This window comes from Diaporthe batatas (assembly GCF_019321695.1).
Source record: "Diaporthe batatas strain CRI 302-4 chromosome Unknown Contig00011, whole genome shotgun sequence".
In the NCBI taxonomy this organism is placed as follows: Eukaryota; Fungi; Ascomycota; class Sordariomycetes; order Diaporthales; family Diaporthaceae; genus Diaporthe; species Diaporthe batatas.
In genome coordinates, this window is record NW_025408558.1 from 1,273,210 (window position 1) to 1,297,543 (window position 24,334).

At 54.2% G+C, this 24,334-nt stretch overlaps 9 protein-coding genes across 9 annotated transcripts; 4 read left to right on the forward strand and 5 right to left on the reverse strand.

The window, feature by feature from the left end:
* Positions 1 to 452: 452 nt before the first annotated feature.
* On the reverse strand, positions 453 to 2,234 carry KVR01_009303 (uncharacterized protein; the record flags this gene model as incomplete). The annotated part of the gene is made up of 1 exon (XM_044790711.1): positions 453 to 2,234. The coding sequence occupies one exon, from the start codon at positions 2,232 to 2,234 to the stop codon at positions 453 to 455; it is 1,782 nt and encodes a 593-aa protein (XP_044641805.1).
* A 606-nt stretch (positions 2,235 to 2,840) lies between these two features.
* KVR01_009410 (pyruvate dehydrogenase (acetyl-transferring) subunit E1 beta) lies at positions 2,841 to 4,107 on the reverse strand (the record flags this gene model as incomplete). Its single annotated transcript, XM_044787173.1, has 2 exons — positions 2,841 to 3,602; positions 3,724 to 4,107. 2 exons carry the CDS (start codon positions 4,105 to 4,107, stop codon positions 2,841 to 2,843), a joined length of 1,146 nt encoding a protein of 381 aa, XP_044641912.1.
* A 615-nt stretch (positions 4,108 to 4,722) lies between these two features.
* On the reverse strand, positions 4,723 to 6,629 carry KVR01_009017 (uncharacterized protein). The gene is made up of 4 exons (XM_044785376.1): positions 6,141 to 6,629; positions 6,009 to 6,043; positions 5,616 to 5,937; positions 4,723 to 5,540 (listed from the first exon to the last, which is right to left on the reverse strand). Exons 1-4 carry the CDS (start codon positions 6,351 to 6,353, stop codon positions 4,965 to 4,967), a joined length of 1,146 nt encoding a protein of 381 aa, XP_044641519.1. The 5' UTR covers positions 6,354 to 6,629; the 3' UTR covers positions 4,723 to 4,964.
* Positions 6,630 to 7,321: 692 nt separating this feature from the next.
* On the forward strand, positions 7,322 to 8,497 carry KVR01_009074 (uncharacterized protein; the record flags this gene model as incomplete). Its single annotated transcript, XM_044783050.1, has 1 exon — positions 7,322 to 8,497. One exon carries the CDS (start codon positions 7,322 to 7,324, stop codon positions 8,495 to 8,497), a length of 1,176 nt encoding a protein of 391 aa, XP_044641576.1.
* Positions 8,498 to 8,928: 431 nt separating this feature from the next.
* On the reverse strand, positions 8,929 to 9,344 carry KVR01_009099 (uncharacterized protein; the record flags this gene model as incomplete). Its single annotated transcript, XM_044781476.1, has 2 exons — positions 8,929 to 9,032; positions 9,110 to 9,344. The coding sequence occupies 2 exons, from the start codon at positions 9,342 to 9,344 to the stop codon at positions 8,929 to 8,931; spliced, it is 339 nt and encodes a 112-aa protein (XP_044641601.1).
* A 1,531-nt stretch (positions 9,345 to 10,875) lies between these two features.
* Positions 10,876 to 11,848, forward strand: KVR01_009110 (uncharacterized protein; the record flags this gene model as incomplete). The annotated part of the gene is made up of 4 exons (XM_044790836.1): positions 10,876 to 10,964; positions 11,056 to 11,401; positions 11,481 to 11,693; positions 11,777 to 11,848. 4 exons carry the CDS (start codon positions 10,876 to 10,878, stop codon positions 11,846 to 11,848), a joined length of 720 nt encoding a protein of 239 aa, XP_044641612.1.
* A 261-nt stretch (positions 11,849 to 12,109) lies between these two features.
* Positions 12,110 to 17,414, reverse strand: KVR01_009253 (uncharacterized protein; the record flags this gene model as incomplete). Its single annotated transcript, XM_044786566.1, has 2 exons — positions 16,779 to 17,414; positions 12,110 to 16,696 (listed from the first exon to the last, which is right to left on the reverse strand). The coding sequence occupies exons 1-2, from the start codon at positions 17,196 to 17,198 to the stop codon at positions 12,110 to 12,112; spliced, it is 5,007 nt and encodes a 1,668-aa protein (XP_044641755.1). The 5' UTR covers positions 17,199 to 17,414.
* Positions 17,415 to 17,878: 464 nt separating this feature from the next.
* On the forward strand, positions 17,879 to 19,425 carry KVR01_009460 (uncharacterized protein). Its single transcript, XM_044782670.1, has 5 exons — positions 17,879 to 18,128; positions 18,200 to 18,776; positions 18,843 to 18,969; positions 19,033 to 19,089; positions 19,150 to 19,425. The coding sequence occupies exons 1-5, from the start codon at positions 17,922 to 17,924 to the stop codon at positions 19,265 to 19,267; spliced, it is 1,086 nt and encodes a 361-aa protein (XP_044641962.1). The 5' UTR covers positions 17,879 to 17,921; the 3' UTR covers positions 19,268 to 19,425.
* A 621-nt stretch (positions 19,426 to 20,046) lies between these two features.
* Positions 20,047 to 23,210, forward strand: KVR01_009149 (uncharacterized protein; the record flags this gene model as incomplete). The annotated part of the gene is made up of 4 exons (XM_044785748.1): positions 20,047 to 21,534; positions 21,571 to 21,773; positions 22,729 to 22,802; positions 22,912 to 23,210. 4 exons carry the CDS (start codon positions 20,047 to 20,049, stop codon positions 23,208 to 23,210), a joined length of 2,064 nt encoding a protein of 687 aa, XP_044641651.1.
* Between the last annotated feature and the right edge of the window lie 1,124 nt (positions 23,211 to 24,334).

Consider the following 24,334-nt stretch of genomic DNA (forward strand, 5'->3'; position numbering starts at 1 on the left):
ATCTTCACAAGTAGACAAGTTGTATCCGTAGGTATGCGACAGGTTGTATATTCTATGGAAAGAGCATCAAGGGGGCCACGCGACATCCAACAAAATGGATTCCAAGTGATCCTATTCACATCCTTCTTACCTAAACCATCTATCTAGAAAGAAGATTCGTCCTATGCTAGGCGAAAGCATTGCCAGTGGCGTGGTCATGAAGAGCCAGAGTCAAAGTATGAGATGCACAACTCTTGCAAACAATATTCTGCATGTGATGGCTGGTCTTGGGATTATCTTCATAAGCCCAGCCTGATGCCTTTTCGCGTAAGCGGCAATGCGTGCATGCAATCGTTGACAAGAAGGGTTGTTGCTTATATTATATGTATGGGTTAGGCAATCTACCCGGGTAGAAAAGTTGGTCCATGAGCTTGGCGAAAGGTACAGAGGACCAAAAGGCCCAACTAGTGAGGCTACTGATCCATCCTCACAGCACAAGTTCTACTTCTCTCGCGATAAAGTCTAGTCTGAAAGTAATTATCCACTTGGAACTCATGCCCCTCATCCGCGTTGGTTGAAAATGGGTAACCCAAAACGTCCCAGTTGCAGCTGTCAGCGAGGACAATTGTATCCTCATGATCGAGGTATACCCCAAACTTTGAGCCCTCGAGCTGGAGTGCTGTCCACGGCCAGTTTTCGGACACGGCGAAGAGGGCCTTCCCCACGATCTGAGGCTGCCCGTCCCAGCCGTCCCTAGCGATGAGCGCCACAGACGCTTGGGCATACGGCCTGTTGGCCAAGTCGGGTATCAGCAACCAGTCCCGGTCTTCGGCCTCTGCGGGCAACAGGACGGCGGTCGCATGCACATCCCAGGCCATCCCTTCCGACCACTTCTGAATGGTGATGTAGTGATGATAACTAGTTGGGTCTGTTGATTCCTCATGCCGGAATGCTGACAATTCATCAACAACATCTTTGGAAGGGTCTGCTAACGTACGCCAGCCCGCATTGTGGGAGTATATGCGATATCCCCAGAACTTGGTTGCCTGTGAAACAATCTTCCGGCTAGTGTCTCTCGTAAATAAATTCGAAGGCTTGTGCCATCTCGACCGCCGAGCGAGTATCTCATCACCTAGCCGTCTCGATGATATGTGTGGTCGGCCCACGAGGTACGCGATCTTGATCGTGTCTTCAAGTGCCCACGTCAGATTGTAACGGTAGATCCATTTGATTCTCTGCAGGACCTCGACAGTCAGATCGAACGGGTCCATTTGGTAGTCTGGCCGGATTGGCGCCTCCCCATCCCAATCGACCATGGCTAAGGTTCCGAACACCCGATCCCTTGGGTCTTCACATTGCAGCCTCTGGACGGCTTCCACCACAATTGAAAGTTCGAGTGGTTTCTTTGCCGTGGCTGCCGCTCTGAGCAGCTGTTTGTAGTTGTCAAAGTAGTACTGAGACTGCCGGTCCAGCATAGACTGAGGCACAGGACCTCTATTCCAGGGAGATAGCACTGTCATCCAAGGAGATACCATCCAACTCCCGATAGTCATATAGAGGGCCCACATGAGTGACAGTTCGACAGTTTCATGGCCGCAGCAAAAGTGTGTGTTCTTTCCAAAGAACAATTCCTGGTAGATCCAAACTCGCTGGAAATACGATCTTCTGAAGAATGCTCTAAGCGGCTTATCCAACCTCTCGAGGGTGGAGTCGTCGCTCAACATCCGCGAGAGGTAATCCGTAAGACCGCTGGTATCATCAGAGAGGCATCCGTGGTGCTCCATGTACCCCCGCCGATGTTCATGCAGCGTCTCGAAAATAAGCTCGCTGTCGTCGGCGTGGCTGCCAACAAACGCAAGAGTCTGGCGGGCATCCCGGTAGACCTCGCCCATGCCGGCCACCTGGGAGTTCTTCTCGTCGTTGTCATCTTGGTTGATGCATATGGCGTCGATCCAGAACTGGCCGCCCTTGGGCCAGCACTGCTGCCTGAGGACGTCCTCGCAGTTGCGGCGCACCGTCATCCTTCCCCCGTTGACGAGGATGGTCGTCACCAGGGATGGGTCTCCCCACGTGTACGAGATGGCGGTATACGCAGGGGCGGATGCCTTGGGCCAAGTCGTCAGCCTGCAGCGGACCGAGATGTCCCTTGCCGGCCCTGCTGGGTCGGCGCTAGTCACCTCGAGCAGCCTGATGTAAGTGCTGGCATCGGGGAGCGCTTCATGTTTGAAACGGGCAATCTCGTCTGGCGAGGCCATTAGGTAAGGGCGACGGTCTGGAGGCTGGGTTCAAATGCTGGCGGGCGGGACTGCTGGAGTTGTATGCTCAGGCAGCAAGCAGGCATCTTGGCTGTCAGACTTGCTCGTATGTAAGATGCAGCCCTTGGTGCCTGCTTCTTCAATTGGCCGCCGTCCCTTGCAAAAGCTGTGAGTCGCTCAGTACGCCGACCTGATGCGATTCCCCAAGCAAAGTCAAGACCCAGAGTCCCCAGGTGCACTGCACCTCTACCTTATCCGACGGCCGATTTACGCAGTTCAATGAGACCAGGCCTTACTTGGGCATTTGTACGGAAAGACGCACCGATGGCCAGGTCATGTGTCCAACGATCTGGCAATGAGTAGAGTGAGAGGAAGAATGTCCAAGAAGTAGCATAGTAGTACAGTTATTTTGTTTTCGTTCGTCTATCATGCAGGCAGGCAAGGTATCGCATAGCATTAATGGCACCCTCACCCGGGATATATCAAGTCATTGCCACTAGCAGCTGATATGACAATCGGTTACGCAGCTTCTCTCCTGCCTTCTCCCTGTCTCTACCATCCGGTCATCATCTCCCGCCTCCACACAGACACACACACACACCTCGCTTAGATCAGCCTCAGGAGCTTGGCGGCCTGGTGCTCGATGAGGGGCTCGGTGGGGAAGGACATCTCCTCGAGCTTCTGGGCGTAGGGGGTGGGGACCTCAGCGCCGGTGACACGCTGGGCGGGGGCGTCGAGGTAGTCGAAGGCGTACTCCATGGACAGGGCGAGGATCTCGGCGCTGACGCCGAAGGCGGGGTAGCCGGACTCGACGACCATGAGGCGGTGGGTCTTCTTGACGGACTTGATGATGGCCTCGAGGTCGAGGGGCTTGATGGAGCGCAGGTTGAGGACCTCGGCCTCGACGCCGTAGTTCTTCTTGAGGTTCTCGGCGGCGACGAGGGACTGGCCGACGCAGCGCGACATGGAGACGATGGTCAGGTCCTTGCCGGCGCGCTCGATCTTGGCCTTGCCGAAGGGGATGACAAAGTCGCTCTTCTGGGCGGCCTCGCTCATGGGGAAGGTCTGGCCGTACATGAGCTCGTTCTCGAGGACGACGACGGGGTTGGGGTCGCGGATGGCGGCCTTGAGCAGGCCCTTGGCGTCCTCGGCGCTCCAGGGCGAGACGACCTTGAGGCCGGGGATGCTGCCGTACCACGCGCTGTAGTCCTGCGAGTGCTGGGCCGCCACGCCGGCGGCGAAGCCGTTGGGGCCGCGGAAGGTGATGTTGCAGGGCTGGATGCCGCCGGACATGTACAGGGTCTTGGCCGCCGAGTTGATGATCTGGTCGATGGCTTGCATGGCGAAGTTGAAGGTCATGAACTCGCACTAGACAGGGGGAGAGACATGGCACCTCACGTCAGCTTGCTGCGCAGTGGTGATGGTAACGGCAATGTAATGCGATGCGATGCAATGCCATGCGACGTGATCAGCGAGAGAGGGTACTCACCACGGGGTGCAGGCCAGAGAGGGCGGCACCGATGGCCAGGCCGGCGAAACCGGACTCGGTGATGGGGGTGTCGATAACCCTCCGCTCGCCGAAGCGGTCCAGCAGTCCCTTGGTGACCTTGTATGCACCGTTGTACTGGGCAACCTCCTCGCCCAGGATGAAGACCTTGTCGTTGGCCTCGAGCTCCTCGGCGAGGGCCTCGTTCAGCGCATCACGCACGGTGTAGTCCTTGGAGCCGGCGGAGGCATATGTTCTCGACTGCACAAAGGCAGAGGCTGGCCGGGATATTCTGGAGGATACTGAGGGGAGGGTCGAGGTCTTGGAGAGGGGGGCAGCTCTGGCAGAGGCAGCCAGTCGGACTGCCGGTCGGAGGAAGCGGGACATGTTGGCGGTTGGTGGTGGTGGTGAGATTCGGGGAAAGAATCGGGTGGGTTTGGTTGATTGCCAACTGGAATGTCGCCCTCAGGAGGACAAGAAAAGAAGAAACGACCCGGCGGCGACGATGACGATCGGTGGTCACGACAAGGAACAGCGACTGGGACAGACCAGGGAGAAAGTCGAGCTGAGGCTGAAGTGAGCGAGGTTGGGTGTTTGGGAGGGAGGGATCGCGGTCTCGCAACACGCCAGCAAAAAGGCAGGAGATTTCCGGAGCTCCAGCTGCATGCACCAAGAGGTCGAAAAATTCCCTCGACGTTGAACCCTCCTCCGTTGAGATGGCCGAGTCGCCAATCAGTGTGGGTCGCCCGCAGCTCCCAGCTGGGTGCAAGGGGAGCACCGACCAACAAAAGCTTCTGTTGGGTTATCGCCGGGCCCCGCTAGCTCCATAAACGGCTAGACCGTGGCCGACGGGCACCGAACATGGCGAGCGAGCGAGCGAGCATTTGATTGTTACTGCTCACTGCTCACTGCGCACTGCTACTGATGCTTGTGTTACTCCGGACTGGACTTTTGCATCAGGGTTGAAGAGTGACACAAACAACGGGCCTCAAACAGTCTTTTCTCAAGTCAGGAGCTCATATTATTACACCATCTATAAATGTCCCAATATGAACGAAACGGCTCTATCGTAAAATGCCCCCGTGTAAAGACGGGGCGCCGTTGGATCTGATTAATAGGTTGTATATACAGGCCTAATGCGCCAATTTCTTTTCCTTCCTGCGTCAGACGTCATTTTCATTTCGAATGATTGTTTCCTCGTCACACTCTGATGATGGAGAGAGAGCAAACATGCACCCAGCCCCTTAGTTGGAAGGCTTGCGGCCGACCATCAGGTACATGGGCGTGAACAGGTTCAACCTCGCACCGGCGACCAGGCCGTCTGCGCCCTCGCTCAGCGCGTTGGCCGTCTTCTGTGTGCCCTTGGGTGCGATGCGGAGGCTCTCCATCAGGCCGGCGAAGCCGTGGGTGAAGAACTGGCCAAACTTGGTCATGCGGAAGATGGTGAAGAAGTCCCCGGCCGACTGCAGGTACTTGAGCTCGCCCGACAGGGGCCAGTACCAGGGCATGGGGTCGGGCCGCTGTGCCATGTCCTCGTTCTTGAGGAGCTCGAAGCCGGACGCCTTCATCGCGTCCAGGCCCTCCTGGATCGGCACCATGTTGGAGATGCCGTTGCCCAGCTCGATGGCCAGGCGGATCTTGCGGTGCTCCGCGTTGTTGTTGTCGTAGTCGTCGGTCATCAGCCACTCATACACACCAAAGACACCGCCGGGCTTCAGCACACGGAAGATCTCGCTGTAGACACCCTCCAGCTTGGGGGCGTGGACGGTGGCCTCGATGGCGTAGACAGCATCGAATGTGTTGTCGGGAAAGGGCATTTGCTATCGTGTTGGGTCAGTCATGGCGACCCTCGACAGGCGTGCAACCAGCAGGAAGGAAACAAGAGGCACACATACCATGAAGTCACCCTTGACGTAGGTCAGCTGCTTGGCGAGCTTCTCCTTCTCTGCGTAGTAGATGGCACGGTCAATCTGGTAGTCGTTGTTGTTCAGACCGGTGATGTTTGCGCCGGTGAACTTGGCGATCTCTCGCGCGGGTCCGCCGACACCGCAGCCAACATCGAGGACCTGCATGCCCTCCTGGATACCAATCTGGTGCGCGAGGTAGTGCTCATGACGGGCAATGGCTTGGTAGAAGGGCTCGCCGACGGAGAAACGGCAGAAGTGGAACGACTGGCCCCAGCCGAACTCGTAGATGTCGGTGGCGAGGTTGTAGTAGCTGCAATTGGGGAGAACGAGTCAGTGAGACGCCCATGATGTTATCCCGGAGACACGAAGGTATATACTGACTGTCTGGTCAATGTGGCATACTCGTCGGTTCGCGCCTGTGATGGGATCGTCGGTCAGTCCACGACGTGAAAAGGGGTAGGTAGCTCGAGGTCGTAGCTCCACCGAGGTGCCTCAGAGCTGCTCCAAACCTACCTTGCGGTCAGCGTCTGTCTCGTTCTCGGCCTTCTTGTTGTCGAAGTGCTTGAAGTAGGCGTCGAGAGCAGCCTGCTTGGCCTCTGGGTTCTTGAACAGGATGGTGGCGACGCTGTTGGCCTGGGCGGCGGTCTTGCCGTGCATGGCCTTGTTGAAGGCGGCATCGCGCTCCTTGTCCTCCCTCTCCAACTGAAGCGGTGTCTTGACGCCCATCTTGACTGTTGTTGACGTGTTGAACGGAGTCGTAGTCGGGATTAAAAAGATTTACAGAGTCGAACAGTGAAGCACCAGAGGAATTGGGTCCAGGAAGGAAAACTGACAGCGCAACAATTGCATGAGGAAATGAGTGGAATGCAGTGCGGTGTGGCACTGGCAACTTTTCGACCCCATGCAAACTAAGACTCGATAGACAGCTGTTTACAGGGGTCTGCTGGACAGGTCCCTTGCTGCGCCGAGTGTCAACGTGCGCTAGTTCTGAGATTCATTTCGGCGAGACGGGAGCTGGCGGAGTTGACGGTCAGGTACTTTGCCTTGGGTGCAGGTTGATAGCGAGTTTGTGTACTGACTCGTATCTCGAGGAGTCTCTCAAAGGCTAGCCCATCCAGTCTAGCGCGACTACGTGCTACGGTGGGGCAGCAGATATCCTAATCGTTATCGCGAGTTCGGGTTCATATGAATGCGGATACGTCTAGCATGCAATCCGAATACGAGTCGCCTGGCAACAGTACTCGACATCACACGCAGTACGGATAGATACTGAGTCGACGGTGGCACGTGAAATTGATTATGTCAATGTGGCTGTGTGGTCACTATGGGTTCTTGTCATAACAATTGTATAGAGCAGTTATTTATCAGGATTTGTTACAAGCTGAATCTCAAATTAAGGGAAGGCGTAGAGCTATGTAGAGCTATGGACACTTCCTCTGCTGACTAAGGAGTTCGCGTGGGCTGATCTGTAATCGATAAGCACACCCGATCGCTTCCAAGCGGCTTCCAGCGCCACCGCAAAGTTTCCCCTTCAGCCAACAATTCCGAGGCCTTGTTACCGGCGCGACCCTCAATCCATCATCACCCCACTCCGCGACAGCCTCAGCCTGTTCCCGGTCGCAATCCAACATCGATCACGCCTGCGCCGAACCACATTCCTCATACCATCCGATCGCGCCCACGCCCCAGCCACGATGCCGCCCCAGATAAAACAGGACCTCAACCGCTCGGGCTGGGAGTCCACCGACTTCCCCTCGGTCTGCGAGCAGTGCCTGCCCGAGAACCCCTACGTCAAGATGCTCAAGGAGGACTACGCCGCCGAGTGCAAACTGTGCACGCGCCCCTTCACCGTGTTCCAGTGGTCCGCCGACCGCGCCCACGGCCGCAAGAAGCGCACCAACATCTGCCTGACCTGCGCCCGCCTCAAGAACTGCTGCCAGTGCTGCATGCTGGACCTGTCCTTCGGCCTGCCCATCGTCGTGCGCGACGCCGCCCTCAAGATGGTCGCCCCCGGCCCCCAGTCCGAGATCAACAGGGAGTTCTTTGCCCAGAACAACGAGAAGGCCATCGAGGAGGGCAGGGCGGGCGTCGAGGAGTACGAGAAGACGGACGAGAAGGCGCGCGAGCTGCTTAGGAGGCTGGCGCAGAGCAAGCCGTACTTCAGGAAGGGGAGGACCGTCGACGAGGAGGGCAACACGACCGGCGAGAGCTCCAGGCCCGCGACGGGCGGGAACCCTGTTGTCGGGGCTGGCCTCGGGGGCGCAGGTCCGATCCGGTCGCGCGACTCGAGGGCTGCCGGGGCCATGGGCGCGAGACCTGGCGGGGGCAGGCCCGGCGGGCCTAGGAAAGGCGCATTCCCCTCCGCCGCGCAGTTACCACCAGGACCCAACGACTGGAAGCCGCCGGCCGACAAGAACATCATGTCGTTGTTTGTCACGGGTGTCGAGGACGACCTGCCCGAGCACAAGATCCGCGACTTCTTCAAGGCGCACGGCAAGATCAAGTCCCTGGTGTGCTCGCACATGTCACACTGCGCCTTCATCAACTACGAGACCCGCGAGGGTGCGGAGAGGGCCGCGGAGGCGTGCCAGGGCAAGGCCGTCATCGCCGGGTGCCCGCTGCGGGTGCGGTGGAGCCAGCCAAAGGCTGTTGGGAACATGAACCGTGAGGAGCGGTCCGAGATGTTGAGGGATGGACGGTCAGCGTTTCCACAGAGGAGGCCGCAAGGCGGCCAGAAGGCTGTCGAGGGCGGCAGTGTGTCCGGCGGTGCAGGTGCCAGCGGCGGTCAGCAGGGCGATCTTTCCGACTTGGCTGTCGCCGCACCGCCTGGCGCGTCCGATGTCAACTATGCCAGCCTGTCTGGCAACTGAGCCAGCCCCCTGCTTTCTCGGCTTCAAACATGTCATTTCTTCGGTGTTCCAGGAGTTCAGGGTAGCCAGCAGTCAGTCATCACGAGGCTAGACATCAGCGCTCAGACAGCGCCGGTAGCATATTCCATTGCATTGGGGGCATTTATGGGTTTCCTCAAAAGTTTGTGAGCAGTGGAGGGGGTATCATAGGATTTGTACATCATCATCTAATCTTACACCGGAACTTCACCCCCTTGTGTTTTGTTCCAGCCAACCTATGGACGTCGTGTCCGTCTCGTAGCAAGCCCATTGCGATCGTCCAGGGCGTGGATGATCCGGGGCCGACCTCGCCGCTTGTGTGCGTGAAAGTCTTGGTGACCGGGGTAGGTTGTACCGGAGGGCCCTATGGCTGTTCATATTCATCGTCCCAAAGTGATTCCACTGAACCCTTCTCAGCTCGAGCAGCACCCAACACCCCCAACCTTGACGGTCTGCCCAGCCGCCGTCTTGATGGTATCATTGTCGCCCCGCTCGGTATGCTCGTGAATCCGCAGCTCTGCCACGCCATCCTCGTCAGCACGGAGCCCCCAGCCAACCCAAGTTCACACCGCAACTATAGATAGCATTACTTACTATATCTCCCGTCGCCCTCGTTCTTGCCCTGGACCACATTCTCCCGCAGAAGAGCGGCGACCTGCTGCGCGTGCTCCACAGCGGGCGCGACAGCAGGGTCGGAGGGGGACAGGGAGGCCTTCTCGCGGAAGCCCGCGCGGATCTGGTCCCTGGCGCCGGCGAGGAGCCGCTCGTCGCCCTGGAAGGTGAGGCGTGTCGCGCGGAGGAGGCTGCGGTAGGCTTGGAGGGCCGCCATTGTCGGTGCTCCTGTGTCAAGGCGTACGGATGAGTGCTAGAGAACCGGGGGGTGGATGGGGTCGGCTGGTAGGTCGGTCGTACGAGCGATTTGGGCGTGATTTCTTTTGTGAGGTTCCTAAGTGGACGGACGGCGGGCGGATGGTGGGTGGCAAGCCGAACTTCTGGAAGCTTTTCGGGTCGCGCCGGCAGGCATGTGGTTTCTAGAACGCACCTTGGCAGGCAGGGGGGAGCTGAACCTGGGTACTTAAGTATCTTGGGCTGCTGACTAAGTCAATTGACATACGGACATTCCATTCCCGATCCATCCACGCGCGACAAGGTCAACAACGCCAACCACGAGCCCGGGATGCAGAGCCGGGCAGCGTGGGTTGGCCAATTCCTGCCTCTCTCTTGTAAGCTTTATTCCCGGGACATGCGACTCTCCAGTCTCGCGGTGACAATAGCTTGAGATCTCGAACGACCGTCTCAACCGCTGTGACCGTGGTTGTGTGCACTGATCTCGAGATCAACGGCGAAAGGTACTTCTGAATCTATATTTGGCATCTCATATGTCGCAATTGACTGTCTTTTTCGTGGCATGCTTTTATCGAATCGAGGATTGATTTCCTCGCACCAACTGCAGGCAGGGCGTAGGGGCTCACAGCTAGACTGCCAGTTACTCTACAAATAAGCCTTCGAGCAGCTCTGAGTAGCTTCTTCCGACTGGAACACGGCACTTTGGTTCTACAGAAATGTTGGCGCCGCTGTCAACTGGTCCCCCGGCGAGGTCAGGTTCCCATCAGCATCACCATATTATCCAAATAGCCTGCAATATAGATCCCGGTACGCTAGGATCGACACAGGCCGAAATCACACCCGGGAATGTCACACCCAATCAGCCCACTCAGGCAACCCCCGGATTTGTGCCTCGGATGGTGGACGCCGAGGGTTTGACACAGCCTGACCATCAACTGCCACGCATTTTGCTGTATCTCACTGGCCTAGCCATTCAGCAACCTCCGTGTTAGCCAGGATGGCTAGCACGGCCCCCGTCGTACACACGATCACCTGCCCAGGTGTGCAAAGAACTTACCTCCCGTCGACAACGAGTCCCTTTTCGCACCCCAGCCGGTCCGCGAGCCGTAACTGGCTGACTGGCACCCACGGCGAGATCTAAGTGGTCTGTCAGACTCGATCTTGGTTCTAGAGGCCTTCCAGATCGCGATGATCCTTGTTTTCCTGGTGAGCATAGCGGCTAGCCGACTCATTCACTCGGTTTAATATGTCAACTTTCTTCGGGCTGCGACATTCTTGTTTTCCTGGGTGGTGTGGTGGAAACGCAGCACGCGTAGGTTCGGGATCTATATTGCAAGGAATCAGTGAACTAGATACGCTGTTAATCTATTCGAGCACTTATATAAAGTCTACGTCTGCTCACACTCATTATCTCGTTCTCGTCTCCAGTCCACAGGTACTACACTAGAGTGGTCCGGCTCTATATTCCGATCGAACAGTACTAGCACATCACCCTTCGCCAAGAATCTGCCATCATGAAGTTTAACGTCCTCGTCTCGGCCCTCTCAGGTGCCTCTCTGGTCGCCGGCCACGGAGCCGTCACCAGCTACCTAATCGGCTCGACGTAAGTCATGATGAAGGGCCCCGAAAAACCAACAAAAGAATGAGGCTCGTCCTTCGAAATGGGATTTTATCTGACACGCATCCGCCCTCAGCACATACCCCGGCTATACCGGCTTCTCTCCCTCATCTTCGCCCCCGACGATCGAGCGGCAATGGCCCGACTACAACCCCATCATGACCGTCACCGATGCCAAGATGACCTGCAACGGCGGCACATCGGCTGCCCTCAGCGCCCCGATCGCGGCAGGGCAGAACATCACCGCCATCTGGGCCCAGTGGACGCACAAGCAAGGGCCCGTCATGGTCTGGATGTACAAGTGCGCCGGCGCCTTCACCGCCTGCGACGGCAAGGGCAAGGGCTGGTTCAAGATCGACCAGATGGGAATGACCGCGCCGCCTCTGAGCGGAGAAAACTGGGGCACTGCTATCGTTGTTAACGTGGGTTATACTGGTCTCCAGAAAACTGGGTTGTGAGTGTTGTGAGTCCGATCGCTGACATCATGTCCTCACGGAGTAGACCCTCAAGTGGTCGAGCAAGATCCCTTCAAACCTTGCCCCAGGCAACTACCTCATCCGCCACGAGCTGCTCGCTCTCCACCAGACGAACACGCCGCAGTTTTACCCCGAGTGTGCTCAGCTCGTCGTCTCCGGAAGTGGCTCTGCTTCGCCGCCTGCGGACTATCTCAAGTCCATCCCTGCATACGCCGCCCAAAACGACCCCGGTGTTACTGTGAGTATTTCGCCTGGTCATTTGCGCACCCGCAAAGGAAAGTCTTGCTCAAAAGAGACACTATGTTAACTTTTTCTTTTCAGATTGACATTTACTCAAGCACTGCCACTACTTACACTCCCCCAGGTGGTGCTGTCTGGTCGGGCTTCACCTAGGCTTTTGATGGTCAACTCCGAGTGAATAAATACCTCGGTAGTACTCTAGTAGTGGCGGCGACGCGGTAGGTCGTCGAGACTGTTAGAGTACTACATCAGCCTTAGTCTGGAGCTCTTGACTGTTCTTGTACATACTTCATACCAGCACAGAAGTTGAATCATCGCGAGCCATTATCATCTAGCCATAAGTGTCCGTATCGATTTAAACCTGGTCATAATGCCTATATATAAGGCCATATAGCTGTGACCCGCGAGCAAAGCCTAGGTATCAACGTCCCCGCATGGTCTCCTTGTATCAGCTGATCCCATGCAAGATATGCTTGGGTTCAAGCTACTGGGTGCGGACCTCCCAGGGGGCGCACCACGAAGGCGCGGAGGAAGAGGGCTGTTCCAACCCGTACCAACACGCCTTGGGTTGAAGCTTGCCCCAGACTCCGTAGTCTCCAGCCCGCGCTTGATCACAGCAAGTTCCGAGCGTCTCGCGAACAGTATCTCCCCACTGCTGCCGATTCCGAAAATGAGGCGTTCGTGGTCGCCGCCGATCCAGTCGCTTGGCAGGAAGAAGTGCCGGACGAGATCCTCGCGCTGTACCACGCCTCGCGGTGGCTGAAGCTCGATGCTCGCAATCCAATGATCTGTTGTATATACAATGAGTCTCGCACCAAAAGATCCTATAATGCGCGCAATGCATGAGCTGAGTGCATCTTCAAGCTGGCATACGGGCTTAGTATCTTCGTGTGGAATTTCAAAATCCTTTCCGCCCCAGAGTTGGATCGTGTTGATGGCCTTGTGTCCACCACCTTTCTGAGAGATATTCAAGGTATCTTGCAAGACTTCCTTCTTAGCTGACCGGGTTGCAAACAGGTGTGCTGGAATTAGCGGGCAGAGACTGGTGAACCAGCCATATGATGAAGCCTCAAACTTCCCCAATAAGCTCAGATCTTCCCACTTGTGAATTTCGATATAGTAACTCGTGGTGGCAATGAGACAGTCGCGTTTTGTAGGGTGTTCTGACCATTGGGACCACTCTCGCTGCAATTGAACAATTGGCTTGCCTTGGTCTTCCCTTTTCAGGGATATCAGGCTATCCGTCTCATCCTGCGAAACAAGCATTCGCAGGTGCTCTCCTGAAGTGACAACTGACTGTAGCATCTCGGAACTGCCACCTGGTGCCTTAATTCTGTCAATCAATGCCTCAATATGCCAGTTCACTGGCTGTTTTTGGTTGTGCCTTCGTACGACCTTTCGGACCGTGATCCGACCAGACCGATCAGCTGCGCTTAGAAGCGAGGAAGTCTCATCAAAGTGTAATATGTGAACTGGGCATCTTGAAGCCAACTCAAACAGAAGCCGCGCATCCGGCTTTTCAGAAATGTCGCACCCATATACCGATCCGTCCGATACCGCATAGAAGACCGCGCTGGAGCTTCGGCAGCACGCCATAGCTGTAATTTCCGGTTTTCTCTGCGCATTGTAAAGTATTTCCTTCAGTTCGCTGGATCCACAGAGAGTGTCACTGTCCCCGTCCTCCGAGATGTCGGCACGGAGGAGCACCGTGGGTTCCCACACTCTGCACTGGTCGCCACGGATCTCGATGATCCGTGTGCTGTCCGAAGTAAATTCAATGCTTTTGGGCATGAGCTGTGTGTCGAATTGGATTCTCTGAAGAACCGTCAGAGTCGAAAACTCGAACAGCGTCAGGTTGCCGTGTGAGTCAGCCCCAGCTAAAGTTCGACCGTCCGGCGAAGAAGACACTGTCACAATATTTGAGTCTTCAACGGAAGCAATACGCTCACCGGTGATGAGGTCGTAAGTGACTAGGTCTCCGTCGATATAGGCTGCAGCAAGAAGACCCGTTCCAGGGGCTTGGCTAAACGTAACAGATCCCACTGTGGTGGCACCGTCAGCGACTTTGTGAGATCCGAACACCGCGACCGACCCGGTCTCCTTTTGGTAGAGGTCGTATACTCTATCCTCAAGGTAGTCCCACAGCACGATGTCCTCGCCCCTGTAAATCACGCACATCAGTCCAATCGCTGCTCCAATCTCGACGATTGTCGGCGACCTGAACTGCATCCTTTCTTCCAGGCCTGCCGACCAGTTGACAGGATACTCGCGCAGGGGCAAATGGTCGAACACATCCCACTCGATGAGCTGATTTTGTCTGTCCACGGCCCTCAGGATAGTGTCATCCTCTGCGAATTGTAAAGCGATACACATGGACGATGTTTTGAAACTGGAGATCTGCTTGCCATCGGTTGTAGACCAGATACGGACCGTTTTCGCCCCAGATGACGCCAACATCGTGCCGTGCTCCGAAAGTGTGAGTCGCCATACAGGTTCTCCGTGCATAACGGTATGAAGTTCCTGGAAGACTGAATCTCCATATACCACGATTTTCCCATTGATTGTCATCATACCAACAGCGAACATTCCAGGGCCAGCCGCAACAACGTTGGGCTTCGTCCCCGGGTCATATGTAATCGTTGTTGGACAGTGGTCCCAGCTCGTTGACAAAACTCCCTCTACATTCAGTCCGCGGTATGGATCAGAGAATTGCTTTCTGACAGCCGATTCCAAAGGGCAGAAAGGCGGGATGATGTGATGTATGGCCGGTGGCGACGCGCGCAACTCGCGGGCAAACTTTGTCACAAGATGAATCAGATCATTCCCCCACTTTACCAGCATCTGGACCTTGGTCTGGTCTTGGGCCAAGGTGAGAGGCGGAGAATGTTTCGCCCGGCGGGCTAAGATTGTGTTAAGTATTTGACCAGCTTGGTACACAGTGTGGAGATCATCATGAGCGGCGTTATATTCAATCCAGCGGAGGACACTGCTTCCGCTGAAGAACTCCGACATGAGTTCGATAATGTCTTTGTCATCCGATTGGGCGCGATTCAAGTGCTCAAAAACGTATTTCGACGCATAACGCGTGAACGGACTCTCGCTGGATGAGGGCGACTGAGGCCGAGACGGCCTACGAATTTGCCTCGACTCTAGTTGTGACCTCAAGGATTTCCCTCGAGGCGAGATAGCACCTGAGTTGCCACGCGTAATTCTTGATTCGGTATTTGAGGGAAGTCTGCTGAGCCTTGATGTGCCTCTGTCTGTCTGCATCAAGAAGCCCATACAGACTTTGGCCAGCCTTTGATGTCCCTCGGCACTGGAGACCGTGAAACCAGAGTCGGAGGCGCGCGTTATGAGGAACTCCCTGGCGGTTGCATGGACGAGCTGGACATTATTGTGATCGTCGACATAGACCATGTTCCCACAGCACTTCGATATGACGCGCTCCACATTATCAACGTTATCATCTGTGTCCAGCTCGACGGGAACTTGTATCTCAGAGGTTGTTAGAGGTCGGAAAGCATATGCCACCCATGTGATCAGGGCGTTTGCAATGCTCTTGCCGAACTGGCTCTTCTTCATATCCTCAAGGATCTTCGTGTAGAATGAATCCATGCTGGAAGGGACGCTTCCCAAGACTTGTTCGATTTCTTTCTCGCTGGTGACTTGACGCAGCTCGGAGCAGATCAGTGATGCCCAAAGAAAAGAGCCCCCAGATCTTGCGAGGATATGTGACGCCATGGATTCTGGAGTAGGCCAACGATCCGACGCGGGACAGGGAAGAAACTTGAAGTTGGACTTGAGGAGCAGGGCGATGTCCCCCTGAACATCGTCCTCGGACATCTCTTGACACTCGATATCCCTTCTTGAATTTTCCTTCCCGAGATGTATCTCCGCGGGATCTCTGGATGTGATGAGGACGGCGACGGGCCATGACTCTTGTATCCGCATCACAATGTCCATGACATCGACACTGCCTTCGCATTCATCGATAGAGTCTATGACCCAGAACTGTGGCCGACTGAGCCGGACTTTTAAAATGTTGGATAAGTAAAGTCTCTTCCAAATTGTATTGGCGTGTACGCTGTCAACGGGCCTGGTCGTCTCTGTAGTAGAAGTACGTGTGATGTTGGAAAGTATGTCCCGGTGTATCATCGCCATCTGCCAGGCCATGGACCGAAGGAACTCACTGGCGTTCAATCTGGCCTTGTCTGAGGACTTAAAGAAGAAGAAGCAGCAATCTGCGCCAATCTCTCGAAGGTCTTCAACAATGTAACTAGAGAGCACACTCTTGCCCGTACCGGGTCGCCCACGTATCCAAAGCAGTCGTGAGTCGAGTGAAGCTTTCCAGTCCAAGTAGTATTCTTTCTTTGAAAGCCACCCACATGTACCTGGAAGTCTGCGAGACTCTTGCGTAATCAAATCATCTTCAGGCGCCTCTGCGATGCCTAACATGAAATTGAGGATGTTTTGTTCACTTTGGGCCACTTCCTGCAGTTGCAGCCGTTGAACTTCGCTCTGCGAAGAGACCAAAGTAGCCAAGGCATTGCGGACAGTCACATATGTATGATCATTCGGTGACGAGAACATGGCCACGTGACGGTGGTCGGCATCGAGCGGCGTCCTTCTCTCGTTTGTCAGATTCATTACCGCGCTGGTTTTTTCGACAATGAGGGTCTTATAGCCTCCCAAGCTCATTGGTCTGGTTTCATAGAATGAAATAAGGTGGAGGTCACCAGAAACCTGGGGAAAGTCCTCGTTGATAGAGCGTAGCATGAGTGACTCGGGCAGCAAGTCATCCACGAAGGGGCGGGCACCGACAATGGTGATCAGTCGCGACAAAGCTCTTGCTATCGAGGCTCCTTGATGAGGCGTGCCTAGGAAGATGATGGAGAACACTCTGTTTATCACAGGCCTAAATTCTGGTTCGCGGTGGCCAAGGATATATGCCATCTTGACGACAAGTCCGCCCATGCTGTGTGCCACAAAGATGATTTTGGACTAGATGTGTAGAAACAATCAGCTTCTGCTTGGGCGGAGAATAGAATTCTCACAATTTGACGACTTTGCCACCATTTCATACCTTTCCATCCTCTCTTATAACGGGCGAGTCCTTGACGGCCCCTAGCAGTGACTGTGCGAAGTCTCGGACGTTCAGCACAGACTGTCGATTTAGGCCCGAAGAGTATCCAAAGCTATGAAATCTGACATTTTGGAACGCATCATCCTTCGGAAGCCATTCCTTTGGCCAAAATTTCGAGGCAAGTTTTCCTTTGCTCCAGGTGCTTTGCGAGCCGCCGTTCAATCCATGGACAAAGATGATGTCCACGACCACCGCCTTGCCAGTAGTCCCGGGATCATAGAGCGTGGTCAGCCCTAGCGGGCCTTTTCCGCCGCTAGAAACATCCCCAGGCGCCTGTTCCCGATGTACTAGCGTCCTCGAGAGGAGAGACCATGCCGTGGCGGGGGAACTGGCTCGGCCAAGCTCCTGATTTGTATCCATGAGTCCCCCCGAGCCGGCTTCGGTGCGGCCTGCAGGACGGTGGATACAAGGTCTGTTCGAGCAAAGGTTCTGGTATGGTTCAAATCATTCTGCTCCCGACTGCTAAAACAACAATAAGAGGTACAGATGCTTTGTCGCGGCGCCTCTAACTTCTTGGGCGCGGGACATCTGGAGAGAACCTTTTCAACACAGTGGATAACCGTTGAGGGGAAATATGCAGGTCGTCCTGCAGCATCTGGTTTCATTCGCTCAGCGAGTGGGTCCAAAGTCAACCCGCGCATCATTTTACTTGGGCCTGCCAAATCGAGGCCTGAATTACTTCCGAATCCTGTCTCATATTGCATGGGTTCCACTTCCATGTAACAGTCGGAAACTCCAGATGCGTGATGCCATGTAGCTAAGATCCTTTCGAGCTTGGTGGGTGTGGCCAAATCCATGATCCTATTTCCGATTGGTTCGAGATATGTCTGTTGGTGGCTGTTGGTACTGCAAAAGCCAATCAGCCAACGGCTACAGCAATTACAGCTATGCTATCTGGGTCGTATGCGCGTTTGGCCCTGCAGAAATGGTCACTGTCAGCGTTTGCCTCGGGTACCTAAATATGACCCACGTAAACATATCCTATCTGCTCTCTCCCTTCTTCCGTAGGCGCTGTATTGCGTTTTCTTTTGTGTACTATTCACGGAGTCGCCTCCGCCGGAGTAATGACTTAGGTGAACCATCATGGCTGAAGAGGAGGAGTACATATGGAAGGGAGAAATCCCAGTCCCGCAACATCTTATCGAGTACATTGACGTAGCTGTCAAAGACGCGCTTCCGTCACGGACTCAGTTCTTTGGCATCTCGCCAAGTGGAATGTCGTATTGGGCACGTACTGCCAAGATCGATGCACAAGATGCGGACGGAAACCAGACTCCTTTCTTTATCAAGGTAAATTCCGTCTCACACGGACTCTTCTCTCGTCTTGTGGCTGACTAGAAGTATGAATCTGAATCGGACAGGTCCACAAATTTGACCATGGAAAGAGCATGGTGTCATCAGAGTACATCGCGGCACAGGCCATGCACAGAGCCTACCCTGAGCTCGTCCCCGAGCCGATAGCTTGGGGCACTTATAAAGCGGAGGAAGAGGTTTACTTCCTTCTCATGCGTTTCCATGATCTTTCAGGAGACATCCCCGATGTGTCTACCTTCCCGGCTCTCCTCGCCAAGCTGCAAACGAGACCGGAAGCAAAGTCCCAGACAGGAGAGTTTGGCTTTCCCATAATCACCTACGGTGGACGCAATCCATCTGTCTTCCCTTTGAGCAAATCCTGGGAGTTCACTTTCACTGGCTGTCTCGAGGCTGCGTTCATCGCAGAGGAGCAAACGCATGGCTCGGATCCCGAGATGACAAGACTTCGAGACGAATTGTTCCTCAAGGTGATCCCGCGACTGATTCGCCCGCTTGAGACTGAGGGACGCCGTATCGAACCGATTCTCTGTCATGGCGACATGTGGGATGGGAATGTCTCAGTTGACAGGGCAACGGGCGAGCCGAAGATTTTCGACCCAACACCACTGTATGCCCACAGGGAATGTGAGCCTGAAAAGCAGCCCCACGCAAGCTTAATGCCGTATTAAACTGACCTCTTTTTGTCGCCAGATGAGTTGGCGCCCTGGTTCATCGCACGCCACAGAATGACCGATGCCTACGTCAATGAGTACACGAAGCATATTCAGATCGCAGAACCCAAAGAGGACTTCCATGACCGAGGCATTCTCTACAGTCTGTAAGTTGTACTGGAGTGAAACAACTTTCAAGTCAGACAGATATGGGTGACTTACTGAGGTAGACGATTCAACATCCATGCGTCATCTTTGTATCCTGGAAACCTTCGTATGCGTAAAACGTGAGCAATATTCGATATTCAAATCCGCTTCCAGTTTTGACCGCTTGCTGACCGAAACAGTGCCATCAAAGACATGAGATATCTCATAGAGAAGTACCCGCAAGGGTACGATGGCTATGCTCGGGAGCGTGGTCTTGAGGTCGGAAAGACAAGTTGGCAGACGAAAGCGCGGATCTAGCAAATTCCAGACGTCATCTCGAAATTTTGATGTTGAATTCCCGTAGCGTCAGGCGGAGACTTATCTGCATCGCACACGCCTGGTCTCGTTGTCTTTCAGACCTTGCTGCCTCATAGATATAGGATACAGTATTCAGCTCATTAACTCTTAGCCTTTGAAGTGGACTTTGCGAGATTGATGTTGTTGGGCTTGAACGACGGTGCCTTATATCTCAGCTTTGACCGGATGGCTTGGTCGGAACTGAGATAGATGTATGCTCTGCTTATAGAAGTGCAACAAGCAGCCTCCAGCAGCTCCGGGAATGTTGTCCTGCCCAGATCAAATGACAGTGGTGGCCCCTACGCCGTTCTCCACTACAGCAAAGTCCTAGATAGATCGATCCATCAGAAGCACCGAATTTGGTTGCATGCCATGTGCAATCAGTGCGAACAAGGCCCACTTTATTCTCAGGCGGATAGCCTGGCCTAGAATGTGACCGCATGTCCAGATTTAGCAAGACCGAAGGACCAACATGCATCAGTGAGAGGGGGGGCGACAGCCAACAAGGGTCGCCGCAGGGGTCCCGCAAGTGATATCTGGACCAACAGGCTAGCAGAGGCGGCAAACGGCTACTTACTTAAGTACCCTGGTGACCTAGTCGAGTACCATGATTCCTCCGAACGCTTTGCAAGAAAAGAAACAGATGATCGCTCATCGCTGATTGCTGCAGAACATTTTGTCTCCAATGAGGCACCGGTCGTCTCTGCATCTTACGTCTGGTGGCTCCCGAAGTCTCCACAATGTCGCCAACCGATGCTAGCCCACAGCAGCCGGGGCAAGACAGCAAGAAGGCCCTTCAACATTCACCTGTGATTAAACAAAACAGCTGCTCAAGACAACAGGTGGACTTGAAGTCCGTCGAAAACGTCACTTCCAATGAAACAAATGCAGACACCTTGCCAAGGACTCCAGCCCCAGTCCCATACAGCGTCTTCACCAGATGGCAGAAGCTCTATCTCACCTACCTCTTGGGCTTCCTCACCCTCGCCTCATCCTTGACAGCCAATATATACCTACCATTGATCCTACTACTCGCCGAACAGTACCACACCTCGGCCCAGGCAATCAACCTGACCATCACTGTCTACGTCATATTCCAGGGCATCTCAGCGTCATTCTGGAGCCCCCTATCCGACGTCTTCGGCCGCCGCCCCGTCTTCATCCTCACCTTCGGTCTTTACACGGCCGCCAGCCTGGGCCTCGCCCTCTCCCAGGGCAGCTACACGGCGCTGATCCTCCTACGCGCCACGCAAAGTGTTGGTGGCTCCGCGGTGCTGAGTCTGGCATATGGCGTCGTGGCCGATCTGGTCACCTCCGCCGAGCGGGGCAGTATGCTGGGACCGATGCTAGCGAGTGGGAACCTGGGTCCATGCATTGGTCCCATAATTGGCGGTGGTGTTGTTATGACAGGCCAGCCGGCGTGGTGCTTTTGGGCGCTGGTGATATTCGGAGGGATCGCGCTAATGCTAATTTTGTGGACGATGCCGGAGACCCGGAGGACTATTGTCGGCAATGGATCTGTGCCAGCTTTGGGGATATGGCGAACCTGGTGGAGCCTTCTGGTTGACTGGCGGAGGAGCAAGACACCTGAAGCCGAGGAAGACTCGGAAAAGGGAAACAATGTCCACTTAAGTGCTGGTGGCAGCTTTGAAGACACAACTCTGGGGGACAAGACCAGCAAGAAGATCCAAGAGGACATTTCAAATGGAGTGGTGACCGAAGACCCCAACAAGAACGCCACTGGGAAAGGCAGGCTGATCGTTCCAAACCCATTCATATCACTCCGCCTGGTCTTCTACTGGGACACGTTTCTAGGGCTCTGGCTCGCAGCAAGCCCATACGCAGTGTGGTACCTGATTCAAGCCTCGATCCCCGTCATCTATGGGAAGGATCCTGGTGGTTACGGCTTCAAGGACATCTACGTTGGCCTTTGCTACCTCACCGGCGGCTCAGGAGTTATTGCAGGGGGCTTCATCTGTGGGAAGATGATGGACAGGAACTACAAGCATGTGGCAAAAAGGGCTGGCTTCTCCACCGACAAGAGCGACAACCACAACATCCACGACTTCCCCATCGAGGAGGCCCGCAGCCGCTTCTCGCTCCTCATTCTGGCCTTTTCAGCCTGCGTCCTGGTCGGGTTTGCCTGGGCGGTACAGCTCAGGGTGCACCCTGCTGTGCCCCTGATATTGCAATTCTATCTCGGTGCAAAATGCACAGTCTTGCATCAGGTTTATAGTGCCTTGGTCGTGGATATATTTCCCGAGAAGCCTAGCACCATTGCTGCAAGCAACAACATCATCCGGTGTGGGTTGTCTGCTGCTGTGGTTGCTGCCCTGAACCCTCTGGTGAGCGCTATGGGAAGAGGTTGGTTCTTTACCATGGTGGCTTTCTTGGATGGTGGCCTATGCATGGTCTTTGTGGTCATACTTCGGCGATGGGGCAAGCATTGGAGGAATAAGAGAAACAAGCCTCTATGAAAACGTAAACTAGACACAAAATTCCCCAGCAGTCACAAAGTAAATGAGTCAAAGATGACAGGCTTTATGCATCTTTTGCAATGTACCTAGGTAATTATCTCTGGGCCTTAGAATGCCACTGTACACACTGAAGTAGTTTAAGCTCACCCCCTAAATGTTCCGTGTTCCCAGCAGTGCTACCTCTGCTTCTCAGGTGGCTTCTTTGTCGAATTATCATCACAAGCCTCTAAGTATACAATTTGAAGAGAATGAAGCAATAAACTATGAACACCAAGAAGGTGAAATACATCACCATTCTGTCATACATTATCAAATTTGGTCCACATAGGAAGACTCCAGCAACCTTGCATGTAGATACTCGTAGATATGGACAGGACAGACTGCAACACAATAGTGATCCCTCTCTGTATGTTTCTCAGTCACGTACGGTATCTGAAAAATTACAGCGCTCCACTAGGGGGAGACATTGAGTACTATACATACTGCCTGCGTGTTTGACTGTTAGAGGTTGTAGTCGTCCCAATTATCTCTGATAAAATCACTTCTAAGGTTCACTTCCAGCCGCTCAAAATGTTGTTTCCATAAATCACTTGGGATCATGCACTGAACATGCCGTTATCACCCCAAATATACCGTATCAATCAAATGGCCTGTGCAGAATACGTGCTCCTAGACAAACACTTCCAGCCCTCATCTTGACATGACTGGCTTCCTTGCAACTCACCCCGGCACCACCCACGACACCAACGTCCCCAACACCACCACGCTCAACACTACCCTACCCCGACAAGCAGGACACCCACCTCCAAGCTGGCAACCATCACCAACACAACCACAAACAACGATTTCCTCTCATACAGCGTTGTTGTTTTGTGAAAGGGCTTGGTCTGGAGTGTTGACTACTGTGTGAAGGTGCCGCATACGATTTATGTGTGTGGGAATCAGAAACAAAACCATTTGCTCTCGTGCTGATCGGTCCCCAGGCTGCGACCATGGCGTCCTCCGACTTGGTATCTCGTGCCAGCTACTGGCAGTACAAAGACGACACCAGCTATGTGCTGAAATGGATTGAGCAAACAGCCAAGGCTTGTGGCTGGAAGCGGCCGCAAGCAAAACAGACCATGTCAGGCTCATCCCTTCTCACCCCGGCAACGGCGAAGAGCAGCGACCAAGCAACTGGCCATGCGAAAGAGATTACTGGCGCCAATGTCGCACAAGGCTCAAAGAGGCTGAAGGGAAAGGACCGAAAGGCTGCAAAGCAGCAGGCTGAAGCAGATCGGGTGATCACAGCCAGCAATCGAAAGAATGACGACAACGAGGAAGAGATTGTTTACAGTGCCCTGGAGATCATGAGCCAAGCAACTCTGATATCAACATATATTTCGACATCCCCTTCGACTGTGTCTAGGCCACCACCAAGCGTGTAAGTATCTTGGTTATGTACCATGTTCCTATCATATGTATTGAGTTGCTTTGTCTACTACCTCTGGACTACCAAGGTTTGCTAATCTGGGAGACTTTGTAGAATGATATCACTCTACCGGGCCATCAAGCTACGAAGGAAGTTCTCCCATTGGTTTGAGACAGCCAGGCCACATGATAGCAAGAGCAACTCAGCTCATCGCTACTTCATTACCGTGTTGGAGAAGATTACAAACCTCTTTGCCCAGGCTATTGGGAAGACAGCAGTGGACCCCTATCAAGCCAGCACTACGAGTCCTGCCACTGGCGCAGACAAACAGAGTAAACAGTAAGCTGTTTTGCAAACTTCTTCCACAACTTCATTCTAATGCTATCCAGAAACCCATACGAAGCCCTCCTGGAGAAATGCATTCGGGAAGACGAGGAGAACGAGCCAGCCGAACCAACCCAGTCTGGAAGCCAAACCACCACAGAAAAGGCCACCAAATCAGGCCTGAAGTACCATATTGAGGTCAAAGACAGCCAAGAGATTGCCTTGATGGTGTTTACCCTATTCACAGACCTGCACGAGATCCAGGGAGCGGTGTATTCTCTATGGGAGCGATGTTTCAAGGATGGGGCTGACAAAGTTGTCGCTACTTTGATGACTGCCCAGGCCCTCGCTTTTGTACAGGATTTGGAGAACGAAATCATCTCAAAACTTGAGTCTCCGAAGTATCAGCATTGCCTCCCACCACAGGATGGTCACCAAAACCGTGCCTGGTCTTTCCCAGGAACATACTGCCGATTGCTGAACGTCTTGAGGGACTCTAGGGACTTAGAAGCAGTCCTTGCTTTTGAGGATTCCTGCTTTGAGATCGACAATACCGGCAAAACACTCGGCATGAACGATCTGACTTTCGCTTTTTCTGCTCGGAGGCTCAGCAAGCTAACGACCCATGTCAATTTTGAATGGTGTACTCCCCTCCTGCTTGAATTCGAGTACAATCCATTCGCATTGCTGAACTCGGACCACAGTGTGGGAATCATCAAGCGTGATAAGAACCTGTGTCGCTTGGTGGCTGAGATGATGTACCTGGGATACGCATTGCCGCTACAAAGTCTGAACCGGAGTCTCACAGAACGCGAG

Excerpts from the sequence above, each read along its gene's own strand:
- KVR01_009017 (XM_044785376.1), bottom strand. The coding sequence starts at position 6,353 with ATGGGCGTCAAGACACCGCTTCAGTTGGAGAGGGAGGACAAGGAGCGC. Across the intron at positions 6,044-6,140 it reads AGACAGACGCTGACCGCAAG|GCGCGAACCGACGAGTATGC; the intron begins GTAGGTTTGGAG and ends ATCCCATCACAG. Across the intron at positions 5,541-5,615 it reads ACGTCAAGGGTGACTTCATG|CAAATGCCCTTTCCCGACAA; the intron begins GTATGTGTGCCT and ends CCAACACGATAG.
- KVR01_009460 (XM_044782670.1), top strand. The coding sequence starts at position 17,922 with ATGGCTGAAGAGGAGGAGTACATATGGAAGGGAGAAATCCCAGTCCCG. Across the intron at positions 18,970-19,032 it reads CGAGGCATTCTCTACAGTCT|ACGATTCAACATCCATGCGT; the intron begins GTAAGTTGTACT and ends TTACTGAGGTAG. Across the intron at positions 19,090-19,149 it reads AACCTTCGTATGCGTAAAAC|TGCCATCAAAGACATGAGAT; the intron begins GTGAGCAATATT and ends TGACCGAAACAG.